The sequence below is a fragment of the Mastigoproctus giganteus genome, chromosome 8 (assembly GCF_048544385.1).
Source record: "Mastigoproctus giganteus isolate SK-2022 chromosome 8, ASM4854438v1, whole genome shotgun sequence".
Classification (NCBI taxonomy): domain Eukaryota; kingdom Metazoa; phylum Arthropoda; class Arachnida; order Uropygi; family Thelyphonidae; genus Mastigoproctus; species Mastigoproctus giganteus.
In genome coordinates, this window is record NC_143582.1 from 22,331,293 (window position 1) to 22,343,337 (window position 12,045).

The following is a 12,045-nucleotide window of genomic DNA, read 5'->3' on the forward strand; positions in this document are numbered from 1 at the left end:
TTAAGTCTCTTCCATTGGTACATCTATTAAGTGTAAAGTCTCTAACCAATACGTATATATTATTTTCATGTAAACTATCCTATAAAAAAGTTAAGGGACACATGGACAAGTTTCCCGACACTGTCCAACCAATGATTATTAATTCACTCTTCTTTTTAAAAGATCTTAAATGGTGATTTGCAGAATACTGTTGGTGCGTAATATCCTGCTTTCCAAGAAGTGGCCACCAGTTTCTCAACTTATGCATTCGTCATGTGAAACAAACAATAGCCAGTAGAAACAGGTGGAAATTTGAATAATCAAAATCACAATATGACTAACGCCCTTCCACTTCATCAGCCCGGAAGTAAAAAAGGAACGCTGCCAAAAGGGCGTTTTCCTTAAAAAAAAAGAAAGTGAACACGCCGAGAAACCACCCCTTCAGACGTTAACCACATTATACGATAATTCTGAGTTACATCAAACGTTACCTAGTTGAAGTGATCGGTTCGCCAACCCAGAAGGTCAAACTGCGTACATAAGATGAAATCAACCCCGCCACACCCGTCGACTTTTGGTAACCACGATTGCCTCTACAAGTAACCGGTAATGTTTCGTTTTCAAAAAGATCGCTTCGAATTAGGTCAAGATCTGCTGGAAGGAACGAGCCAAAGGCTGTCACTAGATGGGGTTGAAGGACGCTCCTTACCCTCATGGGACTGACTATAAAAGGGTGAGTTATGGCTCTCGAACTAAGTCTACCTGTTAGTGTTTCTCGAAAGGAGTTTCACCATTTCAAGCCCATAATGTTTCGTTTGGTGAGTACGGTTTTTCATCCAGTTTTCATGTACCATCAAAGCCTATTTCGCCTTATATTAATTTTGTTTTTTAATATCTGCACGCTCTAATATTCCCCCTTTTCTTTCTCTCTATTTCTTTTTGGTATTTTTCTTTTATAAATGTTTTTTTAATTATTTCAACTTATAGAATTTTTAATTGAAAAGCCTACTTTGGTTGTGAGCACCTCAAATTAAAAACAATATTTTCTATTGTTCTCTCTTGCATGATCAGTAGGAACTATTAAGGTTCGCGGAATTTTTGGGATGAAATATAACCAGTAAGGTTAAGATTAGTCAAAAGTAGTGTCCGTGCAGTGCAATTAGTCAGAAGAACAAAATATTTGAAGAGGATTAGATTCTTACCATGACTAAAGCAGTTGAATCCTTAATCTTTGGTGGCCAACTTTGGCACTATTTTAGTTAACTCTCTTCTGTCTATCTCTAATCAGTTCTCTCTCTTGCCTATTCGGTGCAGAGATTTCTTGAAATATTGGACCATTGCCGCAATAGAATTTGCTGAGCGTTGAAAATGAGAGCATTGGAATCGTTGCTGCAGAAACAAAGAATATCTTCGAAATGTATCATGAAATTATTTCATTAGTAATTAGGTGAAATTAGTAATTATGAGAAAAGCCTAAAGAGTATCATGAGTATCATAATAGAGAGTATCATGATACTCTTATGATACCTAGAGAGTATCATGAGTTATGAGATAATCCTGGATAGTATCATGAACTATCATGAGATAATCCTGGACAGTATCATGAACTATCATGACATAAAGCTGGTAGCATCGTGAAATATCATGAGATAAACCCGAATCATATTATGATGTACCATGGGATAATCCTAGATAGTATCATGAATTATCATGAGATAATGTAGCATGGTGAATTATGAGATAATCCTGGATAGTATCATGAATTATCTTGAGATAAACCTGGTAGTATCGTGAAATATCATGAGATACACCTGAATTATTAAGACGTATCATGAAATAAACCTAGTAGTATCATGAAATATCATGGGATAAATCTTGGATAGTATTATGAACTATTATGAGATAATAGCATCGTAAAATATCATGAGATAAACGTGAATCATATTATGACGTATCGTGACACAAACCGGATAATTTCATGAAATATAATAAGATAAAAGTGGATAGTGTCATGAAATATCATGAGATTAAACTGAATAATATCATGATGTATCATGAGATAAACCGGGATAGTTTCATGAAATATCATAAGATAAATCTGAATATATAAAGTATCGTGATATAATCCTGGATAGTATCATGAAGTATCATAAGATAAACCTCAATCATGTTGTGACATACATGAGATAAACTCGGATAATTTCATGAAATATCATAAGATAAACGTGGATAGTGTAATAAAATATCATGAGAAAAAACTGAATAGTATTATAAAGTATCATGAGATAAACCCGAATTGTTTCATGAAATTTCATAAGATACGCCTGAATAGTATTATAAAGTATCATGAGATAAACCTGGACAGTATCATGAGTTTTCATAAGATAATCCTGGCTAGTATCATGAGATAAACCCGACAGTATAATGAAATAAACCTGGACAGTATCCTGAAGTATCATGAGAAAGCCTGAATAATATCATGAAGTATCATGAGATAAGCCTGAATAACATTATGATGCATATGAGATAAATCCGGAGAGTTTCATGAAATATCATAAGATAAACGTATGTAGTGTCAAGAAATATCATAAGATAAATCTGAATAGTATTATAAAGTACCATGAGATAAATCTGGACAGTATCATGAGTTTTCATGAGATAATCCTGGCTAGTATCAGGAGATAAACCCGGACCGTATAATGAAATAAAGCTGGACAGTATCATGAAGTATCATGAGATAAGCCTGAATAATATCATGAGATAAACCCGGACAGTATAATGAAATAAACCTGGACAGTATCATGAGATAAGCCTGAATAATATCATGATGCTTATGAGATAAACCCGGATAGTTTCATGAAATATCATAAGATAAACGTATGTAGTGTCATGAAATATCATGAGTTATGATGAAATATGCAGGATAGTATCATGAAGTGTCATGAGATTATCCTGTATAGTATCATGAAGTATCATAAGATTATCGTATGTAGCGTTATGAAGTATCATGAGATAATCCTGGATTATGACTAGCTCGTATTTCTACAATACCATGAGGTAAACCTGAAGAGTATCATGAGTTATCATGAAATAATGCAGGATAGTATCATGTATTAGATATTCCTGGATTGTATCATGAAATGTCATTAGATAATCCTGGATAGTATCATGAAGTATCATGAGATTATCCTGTATAGTATCCTGAAGTATCATAAGATAAACCTGGACAGTATCATGAATTTTCACGAGATAAACCAGGATATTTAGATACTTTCATGAAACCCTCTCTAATTGCTACTGCTGATTCTTTGACTAAAACCACACTTTGAAGAACTGATTGAGGATTCATGAGAAGCCGGAAATGGCTGATTTATAATCCTCTTTGAGATGAAGTAAATTAGATGGTCTCTGAAACTAGCTCGTATATCTACAATACCAAAAAATTATTCCATCATTAGAAACTTTTCCATGATATTTTGTTCTCCAACTAGAAAGATATGGTTGGTACATCATGGTAAGAGAGACTTATTACCTTCTTTTGAAGAGCAATCAAATCTTAAAATTCTGAATTATAATTTGAATTAAGTTTCATCTTTGAAGAACTTGTTGAGAATTCAAGTTAAGCCAGAGATGACAGATTCATAGCTTTCTTTGGGATGAGGGAAAGTAAATATAACCAGTCTCCTGAAACTACCTTACCATCTACAACATTAAAAAATTGACCAATTTTTGAAGCAACCAATCATAAAAATTTGAATTAAGATTTAAAAGTTTTAAGTTTTTCAGGCCTCAAATATCTTGGGGGGGGGGGGAACTATCTGAAAAACCAAGTTGATCAATATGTTATAAATTAAAGAGGTTGGTGGATTGCCTCCTTCGTGACTTGACACTGGTTAATTCAAAATCATTTCAAGTTTTCAAAACTTACAAATATTTTAATTAAAAATTGAAAGCCAAATTACTTCAAAAATTAATTTTAATACGTCACGCGCAGCATATTTGGGTCATTCTACTCCCAGAAAGTGAAACCGGGTCCTTGGAATAATTTATTTGCATAAACGTACTGCATTATGTCACGATCCAAGTGGTACGATGCACTTCCAACTGGAATAAAATATCGATATTATTTTGCCTCCCACTTAGCCGTGTTCCAGGAATCTCTACGTGCCTTGTTTGGAGGTTCCTGGAAATGCTTTCTGCTGATAAAATTACACCCGGCCCTTATAAATCAGCCCAGCAGCACCTTAAAGAAAGCCAATATAGATATGTCACGCTCTGGTAACCATAATGCGCTATTGTCTAAATAAATTGCTTCGATTGAGTACAAGGTAACCTCCTTGTGGGGTAGCAACATTTACAGGGGCACTCGGCGTTCCAGTAGAGATAATTTCACTTTAATTCAGCCTTACATGACCTAAGCGACAGGAAGATAAAACAAAAACCTACACTATTACAGATCAATGGCCCATCTGGGGGTGATCATCGACTCACCATCTTCGATATTCATTTTTTGATTTGATGATCAGCATGGAAATTTTGAGAATTGGGTTGTGTCAAAAGAGTTTCTCACCTCTGAGGGTACCTCCCTCTGTCCCCAATAGTAAACCTATATTTGCATTGGGGAAATGCAATAATAATTTGTTCCGGAGGGAAGCTTTTTTAACACCCATCATAAAGAGAATTTCCCCGTCCAATCTCATGCGATTGAAAATTTTTCTCAACAAACCACAAGGACCATGATGATAATAAGAAATTTTCAGAATCTACCTGGTAAATCTTAAACTATCCTTTCCAGAGTGTATGCCCAATGTCTTGGAGGTGACCACCCAACTGTAGGTAGGAATGAAAGTGTGCAATCCATAAAAGAGGAATCCTTAATAGAGGAAGAAAGTTGTGAAAGACCAAGTTTGGTCTCAAGCCCGAGCATACTTTCTCTCTTTTATCATGCAGAATGGGTATGTATTTTGAGCTTATGATGGGCATCATGGTGAGATCCAATATTCCTTACATTTTGAGAGTACAGCTTTAAAACATCTTTCCAGAGAAGAAGCTGGATAGCTTACCGGATGGACCCTATTGGCAACGATCCAGGAATATTTTCTTAGATCGCTTCAATTGAAATTGCTCTTGTAGAAACCAAATCCTTTATTGCGTACTCCACCCTAAACTTTCGTTCTTCAAAAAAACACACCATTTAAATCTCTCCAGCTTCTTGTCCAAATGGAATTCGACCTTTCTGGTTTCTTTCCAAATCTAATAACAGCAACTTCCATCCATCTATATTTTCACATCTATTGCATGGTCATAATCGTCCTAGAATTTTCGACGCTCTTTGAGTTTCATTAAGTATTTCATTCAGTGCTTTCTTGGTCTTCCAAAAGAAGGACGTTAGAAGATTCCTGAAAAATCTTAATTCCAAGAGATCACAAGGTCTTGATGTCGTTTCTCTAAGAGGGAGTTATTAATTTCCTTTTGAAACAATAAAATCTGATTAACTTTTTCCAATAACAAGAAGAACAGGGGATTCTTCGAAGACTTTGAAATTGAGTAGCCAATTTTCACTCTGACCACTCATAGGGGATGATGGTAGGTTGCTTTTTGTCATATAAATTTTAAAATTAAACTTAAATTTCCCAAGGTTCTGCTCTACTAGACCAGTCGTGTGGACCCTGACGACAACACGCGCGGTTCTAGACATGATCGCAAATCATTATTGGGAACAACCCTCACATTTGTTCTTTGGGAAAATCTTCCTTAAATATTTTTAGAAAATTGCAATCTACGGAAACCAAACCCAAGTCCGGCATTAACAAATAGCTTCTGTCTTCTCAACCTATGCATGGTATTGGACTAGACGCCCTCGTAAAAGTTGAAATCCTTTTGAATTTCCAACACGATTCACGAAGACATCGAGTTCCGTGGATGGGACATTGATCCTCTAAGGTCCTCCTATTTACTTAAGTGAAGAACAGTCCCTTTCGGTTTTCAAACTGATTTTGGTGTATTTTTGAAAGATTTTACCAAAGATTATAAAATCTTCTAAGACATAAATGCAATAATGGCAGGTAATTGTGTACCTGTGCTTGAAATTCGATTTACATTTAATCTTTTTTCTCTGTACTGGATATACATAAAGAAAATTAAAAAAGAAATCAGATCAAATCATCGATGATTCTAAAAGGAAATCCTTTTAGATTGGGACAATTGGGACATGTCAATAATTTTCAGTGGGAAAAGATTTTAATACAACTTTTATTATTTGTGATTTTCCATCTCGTGTCCCATGTACTCAAGAGTTTTTTCTCTTTCTGCAGGTGCTGCTTGTTGCCTTTGCTGCCTTCATCAAGGCCGACGATTCTTTCTCCATTGGACTGGGGGTGTTGGCCCCATCGTACAGCCAGCGAGTCGGTGCTGATGGCAGCGTGAAGGTGGACTACAGCCAACAGAAGGACGGATATTCCTATTCGGTCGGCAGCGTAGAAACCCCACATGGGGGAGAGCGAGAGAAAACTTCCGTGAGCCAGGACCACCTCGGAGGTCACACCATCCGTCACTCCGCCCAAGCCGCCCACACCGATCCATTATCCGGCCAGACCGACGTGAAACACGGAGAACAAACGTTCCACATCAACGGTTACTTGGGTCACGCCGCTGTTCACACTAACAACGCCGCTGGCCACTTGAACCCCGCTGTGGGTCATGCGGCTTACGAGCAGAAGAGTCACGACGCTCAGATCGCGCCGGGTCACACCTCGCTGACCGACACCGCCGCCGGAGCCATTGTGACCCCGTTTGCTAACGAAGCCAATAAGGCCGTCCACACAGCTCGTGCAGATGCCGTGCCAGGAGGAATCGCGCACGCTGCCCATTCGGGCGTCCACGCTCAGTCCCAAGTGGCGGGAGTCGGCGGGATGATCCACTCGTCGGTGGCCAACAACCAAGGTTTCGACGGACACGGTTTCGGCAACAACAAGTACGAATCGCACGTCGCCGACAAGACCTTCGATGCTCACGGTTTCGGATCGGCAAGCGAGGCCGGCTACGCTTCGGACGCTGCCTACGACGCCCATGTCAACCTCGGACATTTGAACGAGCTCTCTTACAGCCGCCACGCTTCTCACGATCCAGCAGGTAACTACGGGGCTGTCGCCCGTGCAGCTCAATCCACCCAAGCGGGACAACTGGTTCCAGTTTATCCTTACGCTAAGGCGCCCGCTTTCGCATACGATGCCGTCCCAGCCGTGGGTCCAGCAGCGGCTCCAGGTTTGGCAGTCTCTGGTCCCGCCGTGACTTCTTACGAAACGCATTCCGTGGTCCAAGAAGCTCCAGCAGTTGCTTACGCAGCTCCTGCCGCCGTTCCTTACGCAGCTGCTGCGTACGCAGCTCCCGCCTATGGTGGAGCTGCCGCCTACGGATCTCCCGCCTATGGAGCTCCCAACGTTGCTGTTGCCTATCAAGGTCATGCTGGAGGTTATGGTGCACCTGGACCCTATGGTGCAGCATACCGTTCCTTCAAGAAAGGACTGTATCTATAAACTCCCACCTGCCTGCTTATTGCATGTATTTCCTCCAGATGTTCTCTTTTCCTACCACCCTTGTGTACAGACCTGCTAAATCCTCTCATTTACGTGTCTAATTTATTCCTACCTACTCACCCCCCCCCTGTCCGGAGATTAAAAATCTCCAAAAGCACCCTTCCTTCAATCACACTTTTCCCTTTAAACCTCTTTTCCTCTAGTACCTGGCAATACGATAAGAGATGGTCCATATTTTGTAAATCTCAAAGAACGTATATTAAATATCAGTGAATGTTCCAATTTTTATTTGAGTTCCATCGTGTGGTCACACTCAATACAAACTCAATGTAAACCAAGTTCTAAAAGCGTTGTTAAATGAAGAAAAACGTTCAGATGGTGAAACCGTTTGAAAGTATCAGCGTGCGAATCTCATAATGGCCCCTTTTGCAATTCAAAACGTGTTTGAGGACCCCCCTATTTATACACTAATATGTTTATTGACCATCGCTTTATTCCAGCAACAAAAAAAGAGTCCAAAGAAAAACAAGTCGCCGCTAATACGGACATAATTACAGTTGGAACGCCAAGGCTTTTCATGACGGTAGAAATCTGAGGAGGCGTGGTGCGCAGGGACCTCCAAGGACAACGGGCGACTAGAACCGGCCTTGCCAACGAACCACACCTGGGAAAAAGGGCTTCGAAAGGCGGGCGTGGTGACCTCCGTGCCATTCACCTTTCTACTCTACTTCGATCCGGAAGTGGGACAGCCTGTGGTTACGGCGCTAGATATCAAGGGCGATCGGAATCGTCGGTTTCGCGTTCTGGACGTGTTTGGCGTCTAATGAAGAAGAAGAAGAAAAGAAGTTTTCTCACACGCGTGGCTGGTGTATACTGGTTGGAGCAGCCTTGAAGATAAATAGTTCCAAAAAGCGTTCCCACAGAAAGAAAAATTACTTTCATATTCTTCAAGGAGATCCATTTAAGGAACTCCTTGAAACATCCCTTCATTAATTGTCCAGGGTGCTGAAATTGCAAATCCTAACCCTATCCAAAATTAATTTTTGAATCATGTTAATGTAACTCCATGAATCCATAATTTCCAGAGTGGTTTCTATCCACATTCTCTATTGCCTTTTGTTTCCACGGAAACCAATGATTTTTCTAAGATAAATCAAAAATCGAAACTCCAAATAAGGAATTATTGAGTTCAAAAAATAGTTTATGTTCAGGTATTTCCTGTAGGTGGCAGGACAATCTAGGAGCTTACTTCTACCGGGAAGTTTATTCCTATAAACATTATCACATAAACCTTGAAGTCACTGCTGTACACGCATTTAAGTAAATTGAGAAAATAGTCCAATAGGCCATTAACCTCTTGGATTACTTCATAAAGTATTTGAGTCAATAATTCATGGTTCGTTTGCTGTGGGTGGAGAGTGGTCTTAAGAGCTAATAATTGGGAACTTGGTATATTTTCAAAAGATATTTGATTATTGTTATAAATAAACCGGAAATACTGCAAAAGATGTGGTCCTCCAGTTTCCACTTGAACCATCTTCAATTAGGGGATTTATTGAATACATTTTTAATGGAAGATTCAATATTAGCGAGTGGCATCACCTTAAAGAGTTGCTGTAGCTCAAGAGGGATGCCATTGGCTAACTTGAGTACCTCCTGGTTTTGAAAGAACGATTATGTCAGTCCAAATTATAATCTCCTCTTTAATCCTAGATAAATTGAAACACTCACACAAATCTGGCATGTATTTTTATTGGCAGTTTTTAAATTGGTTTAACAAAGATTGAAAACAATAACAAGGTATCATGAGGAGTGCCAACAAGACGCAGATATATTGTTTTTCATAGCTGGCATTTCGGGATGAAATGCGAGACATGAAAATCCGAGATCGTTCTTCTCAAAGGGTCAACTTCCATCATCTTCTATGAAACAGATTTAAAAGATAAAGAACGGATCAGTGATGGTGGTCGTCATGGTGATGATGTCCTGCGTATTTCTTCCCAACTAAATGTTTGGCTCCCCACTTGAAGTTACCGTGGTGGTCTGTCTTGATGTACGTGTACACTGGACCTACAACTCCATGATGTCTTCGAACGCGGCCAGCTCTGTCCTCACCCGTTACCACAGTCTCGATAGATCGACGATGGATCGAATGATCGGGTTCAAAGTACGCCAACTGACTTTCACTTTCCTCCGAGTCCAGATTATGGTAGAAGTCATCGCTTTGACCTTCCTCGTATCCATAGTAACCGTACTGGGCTGTTGCTATGACAGCCAGACCTGCTAGAAAGATGACCTGAAAAATGCACATGGACCAAAGATTAAATGAAGCAAAGCACTTCTCCCTTCACAACCCTTTGCCTCGGTGTTGCACCACTTTAACTATTAGAAATTCCTCATCGATTTATAATACTTCGGAAAAAAAGAGAAGTGCTGTTTATTTTAAGTAGTGCAACATCGAGGCAACTCGTTGTGAGTCTCCGTACGAGCACATACTATACAATAATAAATTTATGCATGCCCAGCTATCATTTATATACACTGATAGGCAAAAATTAGAGTGACACAATTTTTATTCAATATTTTAATTATTATACCAAATTATAATGAGGAAATATGCATTTCAAATTCTAAATATGCAATCGAAACCGATCTACATTATATTTTCAAAAGTATTGGAACACTAAGAAAGGAGAAGAGAAGCAATAACAGTTTATAGATTAGATTTTCATGCGAGGGCCTTCTTTTATCTATAATATAGCTGTTCGTGTAATACCTGTTGTTATAATGCGTTGACAACTGTTTCCAGATCTCCTGAGTGATGCTATGGAAACTTCAGGAACTCTGGTCGATGTTCAACTACTTCCAATTAGCGTGTGATCATTCGGATGAGTCTTCAAAAGTTTGGGGCTCCAAAATCCTTTCTGTTACAATTTTAGATTCTTTCAAATTCGTTTCTTATCTCTACAATATTTGCATATCAATAAATCGAAAAAAAGAGTCCAACAGGTGGTTAACCTGACGCATACAGCATACTTTGATCATGTGACTTGATTTATGGTTCTTATAATACTTTGGGAAACATATAAATTGATCTTGGGATGAAAGATCACCGGGAGTTTCAATCTCCAAACTTAACCTCCAAAATCCTAAAGAAGACTGAATAATAAGGAAGACCCTACCTCGATAAACTTAATAAAGGAAGATCCTACATGAATAAACTCTCTCTGGATATTTTCTTTCTGGAAGTTTAAGATTTTAAGTTGTTAGAGTTTAAGATTTTATCATTTAACCTTTTTAAAATGAACTCAGTCTTTCAAAAATCTTAAACACTCTTTGGATTCAAAACAAACAAAACATTTATACCTCTTATCCGTCATTCATTCTTTCTCTCTCTCTCTCTCTCTCTCTCTCTCTCTTTGTCATTCAATTGGTAACCATAATAATACTTTGGGCAACATATAAATTGATAACGGGATGAAAAATCATTCGGAGTTTCACTCTCCAAACTTAACCTCCAAAATCCTAAAGGAATAGAGAAATAAAGGAAGACCCTACCTCAATAAACTCTCCAGATGTTTCTTTTCTGGACATTTAAGATTTTTAAGTTCTTTGAGTTTAAAATTTAAGCATTTAACATTTTTAAAACGGACTCAGTCTTTCGAAAATCTTAAACACTCTTTGGACTCAAAACAAACAAAACATTTATACCTCTTATCCATCATTCATTCTCTCTCTCTCTCTCTCTCTCTCTCTCTCTCTCTCTCTCTCTCTCTTTGTCATTCATTTCGTAACCCTAATATCAAAAGATACGTACAATAAACGAATTCGCCATACTTGGAATCATGTAGAAAGGAAGATCCAAAGTAAAACTCTTTAATGTTTTCTGTTGCTAAGTATTTATACCCAGAAGGAGCAAGACATGGACGAATGATCACCAACGCTCAGATAACCTACTTAGTATTGTACGGTGACATCCCCGACTAACTTAAGACAGACCGGTAGTGGTGAAGTAATTCCTACACCTTCGTGTCACCATTAGGTAGTTAATGGAAGGAGTGAAAAGTATCTCCACTTTTCTTTTTACCATCTATACTAAAATAGACACCACTGTGGCAATTTGTGGCATATTTCATATATATTCGAATCATCCCCTTTTGTAATGGTTTCGCGAGTGCTTATACTCTGTAATTTGTAGGGACGGCTATTAATAGATGGAACAAAAAGTTCAGAACTCTATCCAAGACTTCGAACTGCTTTGTTCGTCTGTAAGAAAGCTATATTTCTTAAATTGGCGTTCAGAAGTAAGAAATCTGAGTTTTGATTTATGCAGTTCTTGATAGATTTTGATTGATAATAAATTTATGGATAAAAAAGAAGAGTGGTAGACGTATAAAACATGCCGATTGTTAATATCTGCTGTTGTCTAAGCAGATTTTGTTGCACCAGGAAATAGAAAACGTGTTATGAACACCATGCCAATATAAGCCGTCCTAGGGACACTTCATCACAGACGACTGATCTGTATAAT

At 38.4% G+C, this 12,045-nt stretch overlaps 1 protein-coding gene across 1 annotated transcript; it reads left to right on the forward strand.

Annotated features, from left to right (window-relative positions):
* The first annotated feature begins 471 nt into the window (after positions 1-471).
* LOC150081342 (uncharacterized) lies at positions 472-7,796 on the forward strand. Its single transcript, XM_090379697.1, has 2 exons — positions 472-797; positions 6,294-7,796. The coding sequence occupies exons 1-2, from the start codon at positions 720-722 to the stop codon at positions 7,512-7,514; spliced, it is 1,299 nt and encodes a 432-aa protein (XP_090235823.1). The 5' UTR covers positions 472-719; the 3' UTR covers positions 7,515-7,796.
* Positions 7,797-12,045: the final 4,249 nt, after the last annotated feature.

Coding starts and splice junctions, on each gene's coding strand:
- LOC150081342 (XM_090379697.1), top strand. CDS start 720: ATGGCTCTCGAACTAAGTCTACCTGTTAGTGTTTCTCGAAAGGAGTTT. Junction 798..6,293: donor AGCCCATAATGTTTCGTTTG/GTGAGTACGGTT, acceptor CTCTTTCTGCAG/GTGCTGCTTGTTGCCTTTGC.